Raw genomic sequence first — 20551 nt, forward strand, 5'->3', positions numbered from 1 at the left:
AAAGGAAAGACTTCCAAAGTTTTTTACTTCCAAAAGAACACATGGATCTGGACCTGTATAGTTTTAGCTTTCGTTGTTTCTCGGGATGAGAATGGAGAGAGGGGGGGGAGCATACAACAGATGTTGACCCCAGGATTGGGAGAAGGCGTCTGTAGCTGGCGGCTGATCTCTCAGACTGAGCGAGTAAAACTGCTTTACTTTGTGATTTATTTTGTTGGCAAAGGAGATCCATGTTTGGAGTACCCTATAGTTTGGTTACCATGTGGAATATGGAACACTTAAGAGACCATTTCCCCGGATGTAAGGTTTTTCCGATAATCTGATTGAAGGTTCTCTGCTGTTACAGAGGAAAAATGTTTTTTTTTTGCCAAATGAAAGATGTGGGAAGTGATCTGTATAAGTTGAGGATATCTCGGGTCCTCCTGTTTAAGCAAGCAAGTTGCAAAAAAAAAAAAAAGAAAAAAAGAAAGAATGTATCAGCCAGTTTAGACAAGAAGGGGTAAAGTCGCCTGTAACCCCTCAAAATAGCCAGCAACTCAGCAATTTGACGAGAGGTGTAGTTCTGCCTGATCACATAAACCCTGAAAACCCATCAATTAATGCGTCTCCCGGAAAAGCCACCCCCTTTTGGGTATTACAATTGAAGAGGCAAGCACATCTCTATGGGTTTTATTTTGAACATCTCCACCCAGTTGATTAAAGGGGGTTTCTCACATCTCGATCCCCTAGTAACCCCTTACATTACAATTTTATTCAGTTTTATTGCGGTTTTAGTTCCCATCACTCAGTGATGGTCAGTGCAAAATCACAGGGTGTGGGCGGTGATTCAGACACATTATGCTCCATCTAGTTCTGTGGGGTGACATTATCAGAGTACAGGTGTATATACACTTTTATATGACTTCTATCATTGTACTAACACACATAGAAAGAGAGAAGAGACAGATCAAAGATGCAGGACATCCATTAGATGCCTATTACACACACAGCACTGCTACTATGCTCTCACAGATATGTGCCTGCCTCCCCCTTCCCCCTGGATCACTTATCTCCTTGTAGTTTGTAGCTGGTCTCTCCTCACAATCTCCTGCCAGGAAGTGAACCGGTGTATGTGTCTCTGAGCTCCGTGCAGGGGGCGTGGCTAGAGGCCCACACCAGAGAGACAGAAATCTAATCTGCACGATCTCACACAGAAAACCATGATGGCGCCTGCCCCGAAGGCAGAAGTTACTGGGTCGTGTCTAGGGGCACCCGAAATTGTGTACACCAGGACTGATTGGACTTATTCTTTAATTCACTGTTATTAACAAAAATGCAGCATTTCACAGATATGTGTTATTTTGTTGTGCCGAGTAGAGATTAGAAACGTGTCTTCGTGTGAATACCCCTTTAAGCCCCAACAAGACTGAACTAGCCACACACGCTGCTGCCACATTAAGTTTGAAGGAAGCAGAAGCGGACTCCCAAGATTTTCTGAGGAACCATTAAACTTTTTTTGTCCATTGGGTCCCTAAAAGATCCCCCATCTTCAAATGGAGGGGAAGATCTATGGGAGATCTTGGTGTTTGAGACATGAATTTTTTGAGAGGAACCCCATAAGTAGCGGCTTGTAAGTCAAACGGATACTTTGGTTTGACCGTTTTTCTTTTTCCATTCTGTAGAGATGAGCAGCAATAAATAGCAATAGTGCCCTGGATAGGGAAGATGCATTTACATTTACATTTTTCTGTCAAACATGATATCTTGGATTCATTTAGGTTCTATTCTTTCTTCAATATAGTAGCCCATTTGTAACAAGTGTTCAGTATTTTTAGTAGCAAATAACGGACGACCAGCAAGTTCATCCTCAGAGACTAAAGAAACCACTGGTAGTCCGACTGCCAAACCATTGCTCAGCAGTGGTCCCAATATGATACCTGCACAGTCACACGGAGTTCCCAGGGGCTCATGCTTCCAGCAATAGGACAATTCATAGCACATGGGACTTGTAAGAAGCAAAAAAAAAAAAAAAAATTGATTACCATTACTAACAAATAATTTAAGTCTAGAGACCTACACAAAATTCTACAGTGCGTGCGCTTTGGTGGTAAGGGATGTCCAGGACATAATACTGATGGCCTATCCCGTGGATAAGCCATCGATGTATAACATTATTGGTCCAAATCAGATGGGTCTATGCATCATGGAAGAGAATTCTGGCACATAAATACATGTATGCTCAGAGCCTTCTCCATCGTCACCAGCCGAGGTCTTCTTGGCTTCTATTTCCGCCGAGCCTACACAAGGACAACTACTCCTATACCAAGGACAAAGAGTTCCTGGGTTCTGGCACACTCACACAAATAGACAGGGAGACAAAGAATTTTAAATAGAGAAGCAATCCTGTACAATATGGGAGGCAACAGCTACAACGAATAAAAATAAACCATTTTATTAAGACATTTGCACATGAATCCACATAAAAAAAAAAAAATTACTTACAAGAAATGTGTAAAGAAGATGCCAAGATCTGACAGAATCTGTTAAATATCAGAATGATCCTCTTCATCCATGCCTTGTACCATTAGAAGCACACTAAGAAGTGGGATCCTGTTCTACTAGTCACAATGGTACATTGCCAACATTTTGATGCCCATTAAGCTTTATGTGCCATTATGCATATAAATCTATAGCAGAAATCTCTGCCAGTTCATACCTGATCTTAGGTCCGAAATAGGGTAGACTGTGTCCAGTGCCTCTCAATAGAGATCAAGAATAGAAGGCAAAGAGTTTGTGGGCACAGCCGGCACTGTATTGGGATAGGGCAGCATGATGGAGAGGACAGGGGGTATATAGGCATATGACTACAGCGTGGCGGTGCTCAATCCCAAAGGCAACAACAGTCCAATAGGTTAAAACAGAAGGCAAGATGGCACTCACCGGTGGTGATAAGTCTTCTTTATTAGTGCAAAAACATACACAGGGAGGCATGCAGTGCCGTTAAGCCAACGGAAGGTTTCGCGCCGCTCGGCGCTTTCTCCAGGAGAAATAGAAAGCGCCGAGCAGCGCGAAACAGCCCGTCGGCTTAGCGGCACTGCGTGCCTCCCGGTGTATGTTTTTGCACTAATAAAGAAGACTTATCACCACCGGTGAGTGCCATCTTGCCTTCTGTTTTAACCTCTCAGTAGATACAAGTGTCGGAACGCCGGCGAGGGGACTTTTAGAGATCTATTATGTAAAATGAATGGAATGGTAACTCACAAGTATGCAGATCACAACATTCGACAGTGGACACAGGACCCAAGTTCCCAAACACTTACCACTGTTTGGTAGGACACTTAAAGTTAAATACCTAGATAAAGAAGTTTTACAGCCACACTGAGACACAGGGTTAATTATGGGTAATAAGGACTTTGGAGATATATATATATATATATAGAACAAGTCCTGCAGCCACTGATTGTACTTTTACATCTACTTCTATAAGTTCTCAGTGATGTCTTCAAAATCTCTTACAAATAGGGAAATCCCCATCCAAGCGTTGGCTGAAGAGGAGTGCTTGGCGATGCAGTCTATGATGCTGCTTTAAGGCTGATGGTTTTACTCACTGGCTGGCACCATCAAAGCGCTAATTTTCTGAAACCATCGAACTCGAAATTCGGTATCAGTAGGCATTATAAAAGAAGTCAATGCTTGAGTAGTTTTTGTGTCCATCTGTCCCTCTTCCTTTGTTTTTTCAGCTAATAGATCTTCCCCCATGACCTGTGGGAAATAAAACATAGGTTTTTTTGTTGTACAAAGTTGAATTGCTTCTCGTCGCTGATAATACTGCAGGATTTAAAAAAGGTGATAAAAACGGTAGCATAGTTACTTAGATTTCCAGATTATCACACAATTATAGACATCTTGGGACCACCATATTAGGGAACACAAGTGCAGAAAGTGGATCATCACAGATTGTGAGCACACGTGGGCAGGCTCCTCCGTACACTTGTGCCAGTTTTGTGTATTTTGTACTTATGCAATGCACGTGAACCCATTTTCAAATGTATAGCACCATGGAATATTGCTCTGTAAATAAATATTAATTTGTAAAATTTTTTTTTGGTCTCTGTGACAATTGGTTAATCATAAGAATCAGGATTAACAATAAAGCTTAATTGCAGACAATGTTGATAACCCCAGGGTTGCCTTTACTAGAAGCCTGTTAGGATCGTGCTTACAGCACAATCTAACAGTGCTGATGCCAGCCTATGCAGAATGCTTTAGTATTGCAGTATATTACAATGAACAAGTGATCAAATGATCACTATGCAGAATACATTAGTATTGCAGTATATTACAATGAACAAGTGATCAAATGATCACTTGTTCATGTCCCACCCTGGGACAAAATAAAACAGTAAAAAAAAAAAAAAAGTTTAAAAATAAAAGTGCAATTAAAAAAAAAAAATTAAAAAAAAGAATAAAAAGTCCCTTGAAGTCCCATCCCATGCAATAATCCAATAAAACATAAAAAAGTGAAAAATCACCAAAAAAAAAACACAACATATTGGGCATCACAACGTCCGTTACAACCCATACAATAAAATAAAATAGTCACTGAACCCGCACGGTGAACGGCGTAAAAAAAACGTGCAAAAAAATTATGAAATTTTCACATCTGACCTCATAAAAAGTAATCAAATAGTAACATTTACTCCCACATGATACCAAGAAAAAGAGTTCTATATTCTGCAAAACAAGTTAACCATAAAAAAGCCATATATATGGGGTATCGCCGTAATCGTGATGACCCATAGAATAAAGATAACACATTATTTTTATGGTATGGTGATCGTCGGGGGGGAAGCTAAAAACCTTAAACAAGAATTAATGATTTTTTTTAACCACCACCAAGAAAGAGTTAATAATTCTGATTATTGGCTATAGATCCCCCCCCCCTGTAAATGATTTACCTGAAAAGTGGATCTCATCCACAAAAAAAAAAAAATAATAATCTCCCATATGTCCAAATTACAAAAAATAAGCATTTTATAGCCTGTAAAATGTGACATTGCAGATCTGCTCTGAATGGCGGCGCTTCCGTTCTATCCCCGGCCGTGCGTCCATACAGCAGTCACCACCACATATGGGGCATCCTCATACTCGGGAGAAATTGGGTATCAGGCTCTGTGGAGTTTGTCATTTAATACTTTGTAACGGTTTAATTTTTGGCCTAAATTAATGTATTGTCTAAAAAAAATTACAGCTGGTAAATTACACCTCCATATTGTTTTAACTCATGTGAAGCATCTAAAGGGTTAACATACTTCTTAAAGTTGATTTTTTACACATTGAGGGGTGCAGTTTCTAAAATGACATAATTTATGGGGGTTTACTGCTGTTTAGGCCTCTCAAAGTTAGTTAAAGCTGAGGAGGTGGCTCTCAATAAGGGTTTTTCATAAAAATGAGAAAAATTGCACCCAAAATTCTGAACCTCCTAACAACCTAGAAAAGAGAGAGGATGCATAAAACCCTGTGCCGATATAAAGTAGATATTCGGGAAATGTTAGTTATAAAGTTACTAGGGTGCTATGACTATCTGCCTGAAAAGCAGAAAATTTTGAACTTTGAAAATTAATAATTTTAAGAAATTTTTGCCAAATTTCAACTAAACACAAAAGATATCATCAAAATTTTTCTATTACTTTGAAGTACAATGTGTGACGGTAAAACAATCTCAAAATCCCCTGGATATGTTAAAGCGTCGCAAAGTTATAACCTCCTGTAATGACACAGGGCAAATTTTAAAAATCAGGCCTGGTCCTTAAGGTCTAAAATGGCATAGACACGAAGGGGTTAAAGAAAAGCTACCAGTTAGTTAACCAGCACCCTGAGATGCTAACTATGCACGCCCTCTTCACCTCACTCTCCCATACTGAGAGCATGGGAGAGGGAGGTAACGTCACATGAGAGGCTTGAATTCATGCATAATTAGCATGCTAATTATAAGTCTTTTTTTCTGGCGATCCCGGCGTGTCAATATTAAAAATCAACTGCCAGGAACTGAATAAAGAGGAATAAAGGTGAATATGTCTGGTTTGTTTTTTGGTAAACTAACAGATAGTTTTCCTTTAAGAACAGACTGTGGGTCTTTACAAACAAAGAAGAACAATATGGCGATAGTTGTACTGCTGTGTAATAGTAGTTTATAAATAAAGGTTTCAGTTTGGGATGTCACAGCCTGGTGAGCTGACATGAGTGGGGGAAGGAGGAGCTGTCCAGGAGCACAAAGGTGGTGGCTAAGAGCTGAGCAGTCTGCGGCACAGACAAGTCACTTGTGTTTTTTTTTTTTTTTTTTTTTTTTAAAGCATCAAAACCAAAGCCCAACCTCTACAACTAAACAGAGGATTTTGTAACTTTACTTGCACCCTGACAATTATATTGTAATGCAAGTGCTTAGGAAAGACATTTATATAGCGCTCACAGATTACACAGTTCTACACAAAGCTTGCCAAATCAGTCCCTGTCCCCAGTGCGGCTCACAATCTACTCAATTTACCAGTATGTTTTTGAGTGTGGGAGGAAACCAGAGGAAACTCTTTGCAGATGTTGACCTGGATGGGACTTGAACCTAGGACCCCAGGGCTACAAGGGTGTAGTGCTAACCACTGAGCTGCCCAAGACAACAAAATGTTAAAATACCACATTTTGCAGTGGCTGAATGTTTAGCGGAGACATAGGAATAGGAATCCAATTGATTATTATGGAATACTTTGATACAACCAGTAATAGATTGGGTTCTTTGGCCTTACCTCCTCTATGAGTATTTTTTGTTCTTCCAATAATCCAACCTTTTCCAATTGCTTTTCTATTTTCTCCTGCGTTTTCAGATTATTGTCCAGTACAAATGATGCATGCTGAGGCTGTATAAACTGGAACAGAAGCCTGGAAAATACCCAGAACATTATGGCATAAGGAAGCAATAAATCTGTTTTATAATAATAACACTGCAACAGGATACATGACACATTATAAGATTGCAACCTCTCCAGCCAACATGAGTTATTCACAAAACATCATTATTAGTGGTCTTTATGCCAAAGCCAGAGAGTAAATCCAGAAGTGAAAGTAGCAATGTGCAATTAAACACATCTTTAATCCCGGTGTCAGATCTGATATAAAAGGTTATTTTTTTTTAATTGATAAAACTAGCATTTTTCAGCTGTTTAAATTAATCCCAAAGCTCAGTCAGATGAGCACCGCTTCTGTTAAGGAAGAAACCTCTGCACGTGAGAGATATTAATCACACAATTTCTACAATTAGCAATTACAAGTCAAGAAGTATGCTTTGTTGATTAATCACGGATTAAAACGGGTTTGCACCTCCTAAAAAGAGATAAAAGATTATCATTCTGATGTTTCTCTATATACCTTGCTCTAATGAAACAGGCACAGGACCAAATCCACAGCTCCTCCTTAGTTGTGTAAACAGTTGATGGTGAAGAGTCACTTTCATTACAGTATCCTAATGTATCATCGCGGGATACAGTGAAATCTATACTTTGAGTAACATCACCTATACATTGCTGTTTTCCCAGTGATTTCCAGGAGCATAAGCTGAATCTATTGTTGTTCTGTGATGGATCCTTGAAGTTACTAATGTCGAGGCAAAGACTCATGTAAGATTGAGCCAGACACAACCAGAACTGTGGATTGAAAGGATGCAGGGAAATCAGCTGCTGCAAACAAGTCACTTCTTCATGAAGATTCTCCAAGTGCCTGTGAATATTTGCTTGAAGTTGTAAGACCCCAGTCAGGTGATCAGTGTTACCTACTCCTTTTGCCTACAAAAGAAAAATAGTTATTTCTTTAGCCACTTTATAATAACAAAAAAGAACCAATATTGGCTGCAAGATGTGAATTGTATATTGCGGGTGAGAAACATGCACTTTAATGTATATACTTTATCCAAATACATTACCAGCATTTCTGCAATCTCCAAAGCTTCTTTATGTCTCCCCAAGTGCATTAGACATCGTGCCTGACTTTCCTGCACATCTCTTCTCATTGCATTGTTTGCAGGTGGTATAAGTGCACAGCAGTCACTGTACTCACTAAATGCTTTCTACAAGGAAATTTAAAAAAAAAAAAAAAAAAAAAAAAAAAATTATATACAGGCGGTCTCCTACTTAAGAACACCTGACTTACAAACGGCCCTCTGGATGTTGGTAATTTACTGTACTTTAGCCTGAGGCTACAGTAAACAGCTATAACATATCAAAGGTGTTTCTAATGAAGCTTTATTGTTAATCCTGGTTCTTATGAGAATACAACATTTTTTAAATCCAATTGGCACAGAGACCAAAAAAATTTTTGATGAAGGATTGTAAACCAAGCACACTGACATACTGGTGTTTGCTCCCTCTGGAAGTATCCGCTCTTCTTTAAGCTTTCTAAACCCTTGTTTTTAAGAAGAAAAAAAAGGCTTTAAAATTATGCAAATAAGCCTGAGGGGATCCAGGTTCTATTAACACCTGTGGAGCCTGGAGCCCCTTGGGCTCATTTGAATAATTTTGAAAGCCTTTTTTTTTTTTTTTTTTTTTTTTTAAACAAAAAACCAGGGCATTAGAATCTAATTAGAACTAAGCACACCAACATGTAAGTGTGCTTAGTTTACAATCCTTCATCCTAGTGATAGAGGTCCTTTAAAGGAAATCTACCAGCAAAATCCATCATTATAAACCAGGGACGCTTACTCATAGATCCAGGCACAGTTTTTTCATTCCCAGACAACATAATTAAAATAAACAGAATGACACCTATCTGAAAGCACTGCTTTACATTATGCAGACCTTAACTCAAAGCAATAAGAAAAAAATAAAACCTACTTTTTTTTTGTTACCAGACTATGGCTCTGTCCTTATATGTACAGCTATCACAGGAGCCTCCTGGGCACACTCATTCCTTGCCTGCAACTGCTGCAGGACATGGATTGGGGAGACCCAAATGAGCAAAAGCAATCCCAACAAACCCATACACAATCAAACTAGACAACATTAGAATGCAAGGTGCATAGGTGCCTGATATTCACAAGCAATAAAGAGTGAATGGGAGTGCTAGAGATACCCGAGCACTGTGCTCAGATATTTCTGTTACTCCCATACAAGTGAATGCAGTACCAGGAAACGGGCTTGAACCCTTTAGTCAGAACAGACCCCATTCTCGGAAATTCTTGGGGTCTGTTCTCGGTGGAGAATGTCATCAGCTTGTCGATAGTGGATAAAAATTGTTGGTCCAATCCCTTTAAAGCTATGGCAGAGCAGGGATAAGTAGTCTCTTGGGGTATTCTGTAGGAAGCCCCACACAATGTCACATATACCTTATGGCCAATTATTCCCCTGCATCATTTTTCTGTACCTCAAAGTCCTCCTGCCTGTATGACAAATCTGCCCTGAATTTCAGCACCGTGTGAACTTCTACCAAGTCATCAGGATTCAGATCTTCATTAAACCACTGAGGAAGAAGGGGAATAACAAATAGTAATAAGAAACAATACACACACAATAGTAGTTTATATATTGTATTATAGTAGTAATACACATAGGAAACAACACACTTTAATAACAAACAGCTAGACATAAAGTAATACATAATTAACATAAACAATATAAATAACTTTAGTCATAATACATAAGAATAGTATAAATTATATGATACAAGTAATAAGATACATATATCAGCAAAGTCCCGCTATTACCTCAGGCTCGCGCTGCTTGGCGATATATGGCAGCCCCCTCTGACCAGTTCGCTCTCGGGTTTCTGAAAATACAGAATCCTCAAAGCAAAAATCACACTCCATGTTTCCTCAGGGACTAATTCATGCTTGCACCACAGTGTCCCTCCATAAATTTTTTACGTGCGGAAACCAAACCATGGGAAAATGTTTCCTACGATCCATGACACGTGCACGTGCTCACGGGCTGTGGGATAGGCTAATCCAAACGTCAATCACCAAGCAGTATAAAAAATAAAAGAATTAAAAAAACACGCCCCTCATTAGTTCCAGTTTACAAAGAGAGGGCGGAAGTGACCTAATAGCTGCGCATGAAGGGAGGGCGGAAGTGACGTCACTCACAGGCGTGTAGCTATGTGCAGCTGTAGAAGAAGAGGCCTGGTGAGTGATGTCACTTCCGCCCTTCCTCTGCGTGTAGTTGTAGAAGGTGGTGCCTGGCAAAGATGTCACTTCCGCCCTTCCTCTGTGTGCAGCTGTAGAAGATGATGCCTGGTGAGTGATGTCACTTCCGCCCTCTGGGAATAGTGAGGGGATATGTGCATAGTTGTAGAGCTGTCATAGAAGCCATAGGATGGTGCGGGTGAGTGAGTGCTTATAGTGTGATGATTCATTACTGATGACTACAAGGAATGTGATGAGTATGGTGTGTTACATCAGGTCTTGCACTAGCCAAAACTATCTTACAGCTTAGTCTCCCAGGCATGAAAATAAATCACCTCCACGATTCAGTGAGATTAATGATAAAACTCCTTCAACTTTCACTTTAGAATAAAAATTCATGAAAATAACTGCAAAAGGTAGTTATATAAAAATGTATATATTCTTATATGCTGCTTGATCACCAACCTCACATTGGAAACAGGTGAGGTCACCGGGCAGGACTACATAATAGCAGTATAACTACTCCTCTTAATAAACCTCATTGAATAATAAATATATAATGCAATTTAGAAATCGGGTCATATCATAAAGCAGTGGATTCTGGTAAAGCACCCAGTGCCGAAACATCTACTACCCAGCGTAAAAAAACATGAAAGACTAAAAAGCAGTAGAGGTAAAGCAAAATCCACTTTTACTCATAGATACAGGCACCGTGACTGTGGTATCTTCTTATATTTGTTGTCCATTATGCTAATGAGTTTGAAAGGCTACTGGGGTGGCTCCCAGGGCCCCTCCGTGCTGCAGATTCACAGGCTATTACACTGTCTGCACTTCCCCCCTGTTCCTGCTCTGTAAAGTCTTATGAAAGCACAGAAAGATTAAGCTCACAGTAGGAGGGGTAAGTGCCCTTGCACTGTGTAACAGCCAGTGAATCTGCATCACGGTTTTTCCTCAGCGTATTGGACTCCGTACTGGTACTGTATTTATGTACTTTGTTCTGGTGAAGTATATATGTAAATCACTTTGGTAATGACAGGCACAAAATTATACTTTGGAAGACACTGTACATTTTAATATATGTTCGAATGAATTCTGGGTAAGCAATGTGTAGTACTAACAGTGGAATAGTGTGACGTACACTAAAATCCTTACATAAATGCATGTCACTAATATTTTTTACAATAAAGTAACTGCCGTGGGCATAGCAATCGGATCAGTGGGGGGTCTGACTGCTGGGATCCCCGCTTATTACGAGAACAGACCCCAACCATTACTGAGAACAGGGTCCTGTATTTGGTAGTTGAGGGAGTGGCAAGTGAAGGACGTGTCCTGTTGCTTAATTCAATGCTACGGGGTTGTTCAGAGGTATCTCCGGCTATTCCTATCACTGTCTATGAGAGTTACAGATATCCAGAATCATCTTCTCAGCTATTGCTGATGCTCCTATAGTGTTGTATGGAGCAACAGGACACGTGCTCAGCAACCTCAGGATTACTGGGGGTCCGTGATAGTGATTGGTGCGGTTCCCAGCAATTGGACACCCACCCATAACATTTCTCTCCCCTATCTTATTGATAGGGGATAATACTAATACTTTGTTCAACACCTTTAACTTTATCAAAGGTCATCAGAATCAAATCAGTGGGGTCTAATTACATCAGATGAAGCCAGATCAGATCAGATCAGATCTAGTATATGGAGTCTGCTCATTACACCACATAGTGACCATTCCTGGGTACTGCAGTATTCTTATTTTTAAAATGTATTTTACTGACCGTAGGTGGTTCCTACCTATCTGTATGTGTGCAAATGTGATTATAATTGAGCCACGCTATTTTTGTGATGAGGTGTATATAATTGGGGGTACAGGAAGTCTACAATAACTTATGGCATTCATGGTATATCTAGAATCTTCTTATGAAAGGTTTTCCAGGTTCTTATGTGTAATGTTCTTGTGCCATTCATGTTCTTACTTGTAGGACTATCCATGAAAGGTCTGAGCACCTATTCAACTTCTACAGTTGTGAAGCCTTAGCCAACTACAGAATATTGCTGCTATCTAGTATATATCATCAGGACAATCATCCCACCATGAGTTCTGTACTCTTCACCTATAGAAGATGTGCCCCCAGCGCTGCCCAGATTCTTCTTCTCTCTGTGACCTGGTTCTGTAGTACTGGTGGTCTTGACTCCATTGCCCATAAGTCCCCAAAATTAGCTCCTTATTTTGGAACCAAAACCAGATATGAAGAAGTCAATCCTTTTCTCCTAGCAAATCCACTCATGGTTACAAGGAAAAATGATCTTTTACCAAATACTTGTACTCCTCTCCAAATAGTGTCTGTCATCAGGCATGGGACACGATACCCTACCAAAGAGCAAATCAAGAAGTTAAAGAAAATGTACGGCCTGATCAAAAAAAGTACGAGCAACTCTGATCTAGTGAAGGAGCTTCAGAGCTGGAACATGTGGTACGAGGACTGGATGGATGGACAACTGGTGAAGAAAGGAGAGGAGGACATGAAGAACTTGGCCTTCAGACTGGCCTCTCTCTTTCCTTCCCTGTTCACCTTGGACAAGCTCCAGAAATGTCAAATGTCTTTTGTCACCAGTTCTAAGCATCGATGTGTTGACAGCACAAAAGCTTTTATCCACGGACTGGCACACACTTACCTCCAACTCCCTATACCAACGGAAGATGAATTGGAAGGTAAGTCCAGCTGGCAAGGGTCATTTCTGCAGGAAGTGTCACTTATTTGCTGCAAATCAGAAATCTGAATGTAAAACATAAAGTGTGCAGTTACCCTAATGCAGTGGTGGCAAACCTGTGGCACAGGTGCCAGAGGTGGCACTCAGATCCCTCTTTGTGTTTGACCGCCATTCAGTTCAGCTCCTCTTGGCCCTGTAGCTGGATAAGGATGGATGGTTTAACTCCATTGCAGCACTCCCAATGAAAAGATGTTACTGCCCTTGTCTAGTTGGTCACCCCTTCCATATGCCCGCATCTTCCACTGCCAGAGAACTGATGTCGTCAGCCGGCTCTAAGCAAATCCCACCCGTTTGTCTTTGCTTTCAGCATTGAGGTCACAAAATCGCCTGTACAAGCGTCAAAGGCGCATTTAAAAGCAATTTAACTCCCTCAAAAAAAGCTCTTTGGGGCAGTTAGCTGGAGCCTCTATGTCCATTCACTGCAGCTCGCAGCTGTATACAGGCATATTAGCCAAAGGAAAGTGTGAATAGTTAGCAGAGGATGGAACCACAAAGGGTCTTTTTCTCATGCAATAAGCCAATAGCAGCTAAATGAAGATGGATCCTGTTTTGGGGGCACACACCGGCGTGTACTTAAGCTTGGGTTAAAACCACTGAATTCAATTGGGTTGATTTCTTTAAAGATGGTTCTCACAACCGTCCAGCTACTCGGCAATCTCTTCATATAGAAGGTACTTCACCAGATGATTTACCTTCGCTGATAGACGTTGTACTTACTGTATAATGGACAGTGAGAAGTCCCCACTTATGTCTCTGAGCAGATGTCCCATGCAGAGATCCTCTGGTCAATGACACCTTAATGCGGTTCTTCGATCACTGTGAGAAGTTTGTGGCCCAGGTAGAAGACAATGACACCGCGATGCACGAACTGGAAAAATTTAAGGAAGGACCGGAAATGAGGAGAGTGATGCACAAGATAGCTGAGCTCCTGAGCATCCCGCAGGGGGAGCTGAATGCAGGTAATAACCATTTACCCCACTGCCCTCTGTCATGCTTTTGTTTTTTTGCTAACCTACAAATAAAATATGCATTCGGTTTGAAACAGATCAGGGACACATGAAAGAGTGCACATCAGGGTCCAGGTAGTTGGTCATTTATTTTTTAAATAAACCGTTAAATTGCCACTTTTTTACTTTTCTAGTGGTCTAGGAAACCCATTTTAAATACCCTTAAAGTAGTTTATCCATCCAGGGCTTAATATACTTTATACTTATGGAGCTCCCAGTTTTAGTATGGCTCCAGTACTTCTGGTTTGGGGTTCATACAATAAGTGGCCTCATCAGAAAAGGGACTTGCCTTCTTATGTCTGTGGAATTCGATGTTAGGATGAAGCAAGTCCTTTGACCCCTAACCACTAACAGTCGGACACAGAGCCAAAAATAAGAAGTACTGGTGTATCATGGGAGCCAGAGTAGGGTAAGTATGTGCTTGTTTCCTTTTTTCTTACCCCTGGGGGTTCTGCACATTTTTGTAAAACGCCTTTACATAGCAGTTTATAAATCAGGAAATGTGGACTTAAAATGGTTGTCCATAGGTTCATTGTTATGTGATTAGTGGATAACAATCTGATTGGTGAGGGCCTGACTGCGGGGACCCCCAATGGCTCCACACTCTCTGGCAGTGAATCTGCTTGCCATAGATGCCCCCTCTGTGCTTGGTACTTGGGGACAGCAGGGCGCACATGCATGGCTACTACTTCATTCAATTATTGAGAACGAGACCCCCTTTATTGTGATGGGTGAGGGTCCCAGCAGTCCAATCCCAATCTATCAGATAGTTTCCTGTTAGTAGGCAATAGCAATTAAATTGGGGACAACTCCTTTAATAGAGGGGCATCAGTTAGAAAGCCCATATCATTTGTACATTACATGGACAGTCCATTGAGGGGACACTAAAAGGAAATTAAGCAATGCATGGTGCATGGTGAGCTATAGCTTCTTGTATGAGACTGGAGTCACATCTACATCAGGAGTCTCCACTGCACATTTCTTCTTATTTAAGACAAAGTCATACAGTAAAAAAATGGCCGTCATACACCATGGTAGAAGCCAGTGGGATCTGTCGCAGCCGCTGGTCTCCATTCATTTGTCAGTTACAGACGGAAGATGCCACAAAGCAGATGTGATCTGTCCAAGTGGAGATGCCCTTTCAGGATTTACTAGACTAATCGTTATGCTTTGCAGATGCTTGCCGCTAATATACAGCTCTCCCTGACCTTTATGTGTCACGGTATTTACCGTATCTATCTCTCCATTGCAGGTTTAGTACAAGTGGCTTTCTTTACTTGCTCATTTGAATTGGCCATCAACAACGATGCAAACTCTGCATGGTGCCGGCTGTTTGATGAGGAAGATGCCAAAGTATGTTCCAGGAAGTATAATCAGATTGTTACTGATATTGTGCTGTATTAGGTCCTGTTCACATCTGGATTTGGACCTCCTGTTATCTTGTATCACAGAAACTAAAATAATGTAAGTCTAACGGATCTGATAAAATGTCCAGTTATATCAATGGAGCCTTAATTGCTTCATTCGGTGTTTGTATGCACCTAATCCGTTACTTAAAGGAAACCTACATCCGATGGCAGGTTCCTTTACTAGGAACAAGTCCTATATTTTTTATTTCAAAATCTTGAGTAGCCAATAACTTGATAAAAAGTTTATCTCGTATATATGCAAATTACGTAAAGAGGCTACTGCGGGCGTGGAGTAGCCGGGCCATGGGCAGAACTCCATGCCCCAGTAGCCTCTTTGTAGCCCTCCTACCCCATCTTCTAGTCTACATGCGCAGTAGTCCCAGGTTTGGAGCCGAGGCCGTGCAGCCATGAGCGTGTGCTATGTGCATACCCATCGGCTTCTCGGACATGTACGCTGCTCCAGCGAGCTGCACGCTGAAGATTAGGTAGGAGGAGGGCTACAAAGAGGCTACTGGGGTGTGGAGTTTCACTTTAGGGCGCGGCTACTCCAGGGTACGGCTACTCTATGCCCCAGTAGCCTCTTCATGAAATATGCATGTGTACAAGATAAACTTTTTATCAAGATATCGGCCACTCAAGATTTTGAATTAAAAAGTATAGGACTTGTTTCTAGTAAAGGTAGGTAGATCCGTGATGGTAGGTTTACTTTAAGGGGAAAATTGGATAGAAGCTGCAGCGCAATGCAAAATATCCGAAGCCTAACAGACGTAAGGTGATTGGATGCAAAAACATAAGCCATTAAAAGTCCCCTAAAATCATTGAGATCCAAACACAGGTGTGAATTGGGGCCCAAAGTATAAATTATAGTGCTAGGACAGTGATGGCAAACCTTTTGGAGACCGAGTGCCCAAACTACAACAAAGACCCGCTTATTTATCGCAAAGTGCCAACACAGAAATTTAATTTGTGATTTACACTCCTCTGTCACAGTTTTCATTGATACCAGCCCCTGATGACACCAATAAAGCAGAAAATAGTCCCAGGTAGAGCTGTCACTTTAAAATAGCTCTGTGCACAGCAAGTCCTGGGCTGTCTGGGACTGCAGGAAGATACCTGGAGTCATCTCTGGTGATGGCCTGAGTGCCCACAGAAAGGGCTCTGAGTGCCACCTCTGGCACCAGTGCCATAGGTTAGCCATCACTGTGCTAGGACTACAGCTGCCAAGGTGGTAATTTTTGGGTCCTGTTTAATTAACCAGTGACTGGGGTAATAATAGGAATTATATAGACACATGTCGGCTGTATTTATATGGCAGTCATCTCTGCTCCATGGAATTGATACAGGTTGCATTTGTTTGATTTCTCTCTTTAAACAGGTCTTGGAATATCTCAATGACCTGAAACAATACTGGAAGCGCGGCTATGGATATGATATCAACAGCCGCTCCAGCTGTAACCTGTTCCAACACATCTTCCAGCACTTAGACAACGCCGTCTCGGAAAGCAAAAGGTATTTTCGTGTTTCCAGCTTCACTGCAGGATATCTTGTCCTTTCTAATACTATTTAGATTCCTCCACAATTTGTGCTCTCCACATGACAATTCTAATGTATACTTTGGGTTTGGAGGATTTGAAGCTACCCAATTTATATAGGATATATTATGACGTAATAGATTTTTATAAACTGAAAAAAAAAATTCTTTTCTTCATTTTGTCCTATTCTGACGCTAATAACTTCATATTTCGGTTTATGGACCTTTTGCATTTTCACTGCTAACATTTTGGTGACTTTTGATCACTTTGTTGCTGTTTTCCATTATATTTCACCGCCGGGAATGCATTTTTTAAAAATATTTTGATAGAGTAGGACTTTAGGGATGCGGCAATACCTAAAATGTTTACATCAGGCAGAGAGAGGTGACAGTCTAACAGCCTGTGAAGCTGCTGTAGGAAGGGGCACTGATAACGCCCCCAGAGCTCTCAAAGGTCATTACCATAATTTTAAAAAGGCCATGGATAACAAATATAAGAGGATTACCATCACCACAGTGCCTGGATCTATGAGTACCGTAGATATTTGAGTATAAGCCGATATTTTCAGAAGTTTTTTTTTTTTCTGGTAAGATAAAAAATCTTTAGTACTCTCCTTCGGCGCTCACCCCTTGTCTCCCCATGGCTCTTCTTTTTTCCGCTTCTTCCAGCTCCCCAGCGGGTAGAGGAACATCTATTCTCTCTGCCCGCATGCACAGAGAGCATAGATGTGCCTCTGCTTGGTCTGACCGGAAGCCGGAAGATGCGTGGAGAAGCGGCCCGGAGGTGGGTATTAAATATATTATTTAATCATAAAGGGGGACTCTTTCCCATCCTTGGCTTGTACTCGAGTCAATAGGTTTTCCCATTTTTTTGTAGTTAAATTGGTTGCCTCGAGTTATACTGTGGTGGGCTTATACTCGAGTATATATAGTCCCTGGTTAATCATGATGGATTTTGTAGTTGAACACACAGAACAGGTGGAATTGTTTCCATTATTTGTTACCTGTGTAGTCCCCTCGTCGTTTTGGTAACTGATAAAAACAAACAAAATAACAAACAAAAAAAACAGCTGATTAAATAACAGAACTGTAACAAGGATAAATACCCCCTGTTAACCACACGGTGGCAGCACCTCCTTAGCCCAGTTCTGCATACTTGGAGACTCCTTTGCGTGTTCTGTGTGCATTACACTGCCAGAATCTTCTGTCTCCTTCTCTTGTTGGGCTGACATGATAACTGCTTGTCACAAGTTGTTCTATTATCACCATTGCCATCTTTAACAGAAACTATTGCTGAGAAAAGCCTGCACTATGGAGATAATTGCTAACCACACAGGGAAGTTGTGATAGCATCAGATACTGACATAGAACTTCTAACAGGAGCACAAAGTCTACAACCTATAGAAGTTCTCTAGACTTGAGACTGTATATAGGATCCTATATACTGCAACCCATACTGATGCTGGAATTACATAAGTAATCACCTATGTCACCTTCGTTTGGCAGCACTTTTCTGCTGGGGCCGGGCACAAATGATGACATTTTGATACACATATCTAGCAACCAATGATGGATAACAGCTGGATAGATGGATCACAGATTTCTGGCATCCAGCTGTAATAATCTGTATCTATGCCATAGAAAACTAAGTATCCTCTCTGACATCAAAAAGGGTCTTGGTGTGGTATAAGCAGGGCCGTTGTTAGGGGTCAGCAACTGGGCATTTGCCAAGGGCCCCCTGCATGTGGACTTTTGTGGGCAGAGGATGTATTGCTCCTTTAACACCCCTTGGTTGAATGCCCGGGTGATGATACTTATCATCTATCTCATGTCTATACAGTATATCATTTATCTGTCTGGTTATTCATCTCCTTTGTCTATTTCCTATCTATACATCTGTCTAGCTCACCATTTATTTATTTAGCTTTGTGTCTACCTATTTATCTATATAACTTCTATCCATCTATCAATCAATCTTCTATTTCTCCTACTGTATCAATCTACTATCTACAGTCATGGCCATAAATTTTGAGAATGACACAAATATTATATTGTCACATGATGTGTTGCCCTCTTATCACATACAGAGATACAAGTGCAATCATATTATGAGTAACAAAAGCTTTTATTGGCAGTGAGAAGGAGTTACTGCAGCGAGTCAGTATTTGCAGTGTTGACCCTTCTTCTTCAGGACCTCTGCAATTCTCCCTTGCAGCTCTCAATCACCTTCTGGACCAAATCCTGACTGATCGCTGTCCATTCCTGCACAATCAATGCTTCCATATTGTCACAATTTGTTGGTTTTTGTATGTCCACCCGTCTCTTGATGATTGACCACAAGTTCTCAATGGGATTAAGATCTGGGGAGTTTCCAGGCCATGGACCCAAAATCTCTATTTTGTTCCCTGAGCCATTTAGTTATCCCCTTTGCTTTATGGCAAGGTGCTCCATCATGCTGGGAAAGGCATTGCTGATCACCATTGCTGCTCTTGGACGGTTGGGAGAAGTTGCTCTTGGAGGACATTCTGCTCCCATTCTTTATTCATGGAGGTGTTTTTAGGCGAGACTGTGAGAGAGCCGATCCCCTTGGCTGAGAAGAAACCCCACACATGAATGGTTGCAGGATGCTTTACAGTTGGCATGAGACAAGACTGGTGGGATCGCTCACCTTGTCTTCTCCCAACAAGCTGTTTCCAGATGTTCCAAACAATCGGAAAGGGGATTCATCAGAGAAAATGACTTTACCCCAGTCCTCAGCAGTCCACTCCCTGTACCTTCTGCAGAATATCAGTCTGTCCCTGATGTTTTTCTGGAGAGAAGTGGCTTCTTTGCTGCCCTCCTTGACACCAGGACTTGCTCCAAGAGTCTCCGCAGTCTCACAGTGCGTGCATATGCACTCACACCTGCCTGCTGCCATTCCTGAGCAAGCTCTGCACTGCTGGGAGCCCCATTCCCAAGCTGAAACTCTATTAAGAGACCGTCCTGGCACTTGCTGGTCTTTCTTGGGCGCCCTGGAGCCTTTTTGGCAACAATGGAACCACTCTCCTTGAATTCCTTGATGATGCGATAGATTGGTGACTGAGGTGCAATCTTTCTAGCTGCGATACTCTTCCCTGTTAGGCCAGTTTTGTGCAGTGCAATGATGACTGTGCGTGTTACTTTAGAGATAACCATGGTTAACAGAAGAGAAACAATGATGCCAAGCACCAGCTGATCTCTCTTTATAACATTCTGGAGTATATGCAAATTGCCATTATAAAACCTGATGCAGTAGACTTTGTACAAATTAACATTTGTATCATTCTCAAAACTTTTGGCCTTGACTGTAGCTCTCTATATCTAATCTACTTTTTATACATTTATCTATCATGTATCTATAAATCTGTATCCTCTTTCATACTTCTCTTCTATCACCCATCTACCTTTCATCTGTCTCTCTCCTATAAAATTCTCCTACAGTCCCATATTATAGATACTTACCTACTACTGTGTGTAACTGCAAAGTGCTACAGGGAGCCCCTTAGTTAATGTGACTCGGGGCCCCAATTTCATTTTTGCCCATGGCCCCACTTTGTCTATAACCGGCTCTGTATATTAGGTATATAGGTAATCCCTTAAGAAAGCAGATTGCAGCCTTTAAGTAAAGCACACGGATCATGTCATAGAAATATCCATTGACGCAATCTGAAACTATATA

General features: G+C 41.1%; 2 protein-coding genes across 4 annotated transcripts in view; one reads left to right on the forward strand and one right to left on the reverse strand.

Moving 5' to 3' along the window:
- Positions 1-3126: 3126 nt before the first annotated feature.
- On the reverse strand, positions 3127-10000 carry C11H8orf76 (chromosome 11 C8orf76 homolog). The gene is made up of 6 exons (XM_072130012.1): positions 9722-10000; positions 9382-9477; positions 7946-8089; positions 7396-7808; positions 6777-6909; positions 3127-3741 (listed from the first exon to the last, which is right to left on the reverse strand). The coding sequence occupies exons 1-6, from the start codon at positions 9821-9823 to the stop codon at positions 3580-3582; spliced, it is 1050 nt and encodes a 349-aa protein (XP_071986113.1). The 5' UTR covers positions 9824-10000; the 3' UTR covers positions 3127-3579.
- Positions 10001-10170: 170 nt separating this feature from the next.
- The window catches only part of MINPP1 (multiple inositol-polyphosphate phosphatase 1), a 39893-nt gene continuing 29512 nt past the window's right edge, over positions 10171-20551 (forward strand). For 2 of the 3 annotated variants that reach the window (XM_072129253.1, XM_072129255.1), the window contains exons 1-5: positions 10197-10337; positions 12118-12848; positions 13669-13866; positions 15167-15267; positions 16699-16832. In XM_072129253.1, coding sequence (XP_071985354.1) covers positions 12230-12848; positions 13669-13866; positions 15167-15267; positions 16699-16832 — 1052 coding nt within the window. In that variant the 5' untranslated portion in view covers positions 10197-10337; positions 12118-12229. Of the gene's footprint in view, positions 10338-12117; positions 12849-13668; positions 13867-15166; positions 15268-16698; positions 16833-20551 lie in introns of all 3 variants that reach the window. The other variant, XM_072129254.1, reaches the window with a different exon arrangement.

Source organism: Engystomops pustulosus, chromosome 11 (genome assembly GCF_040894005.1).
Source record: "Engystomops pustulosus chromosome 11, aEngPut4.maternal, whole genome shotgun sequence".
Lineage (NCBI taxonomy): Eukaryota > Metazoa > Chordata > Amphibia > Anura > Leptodactylidae > Engystomops > Engystomops pustulosus.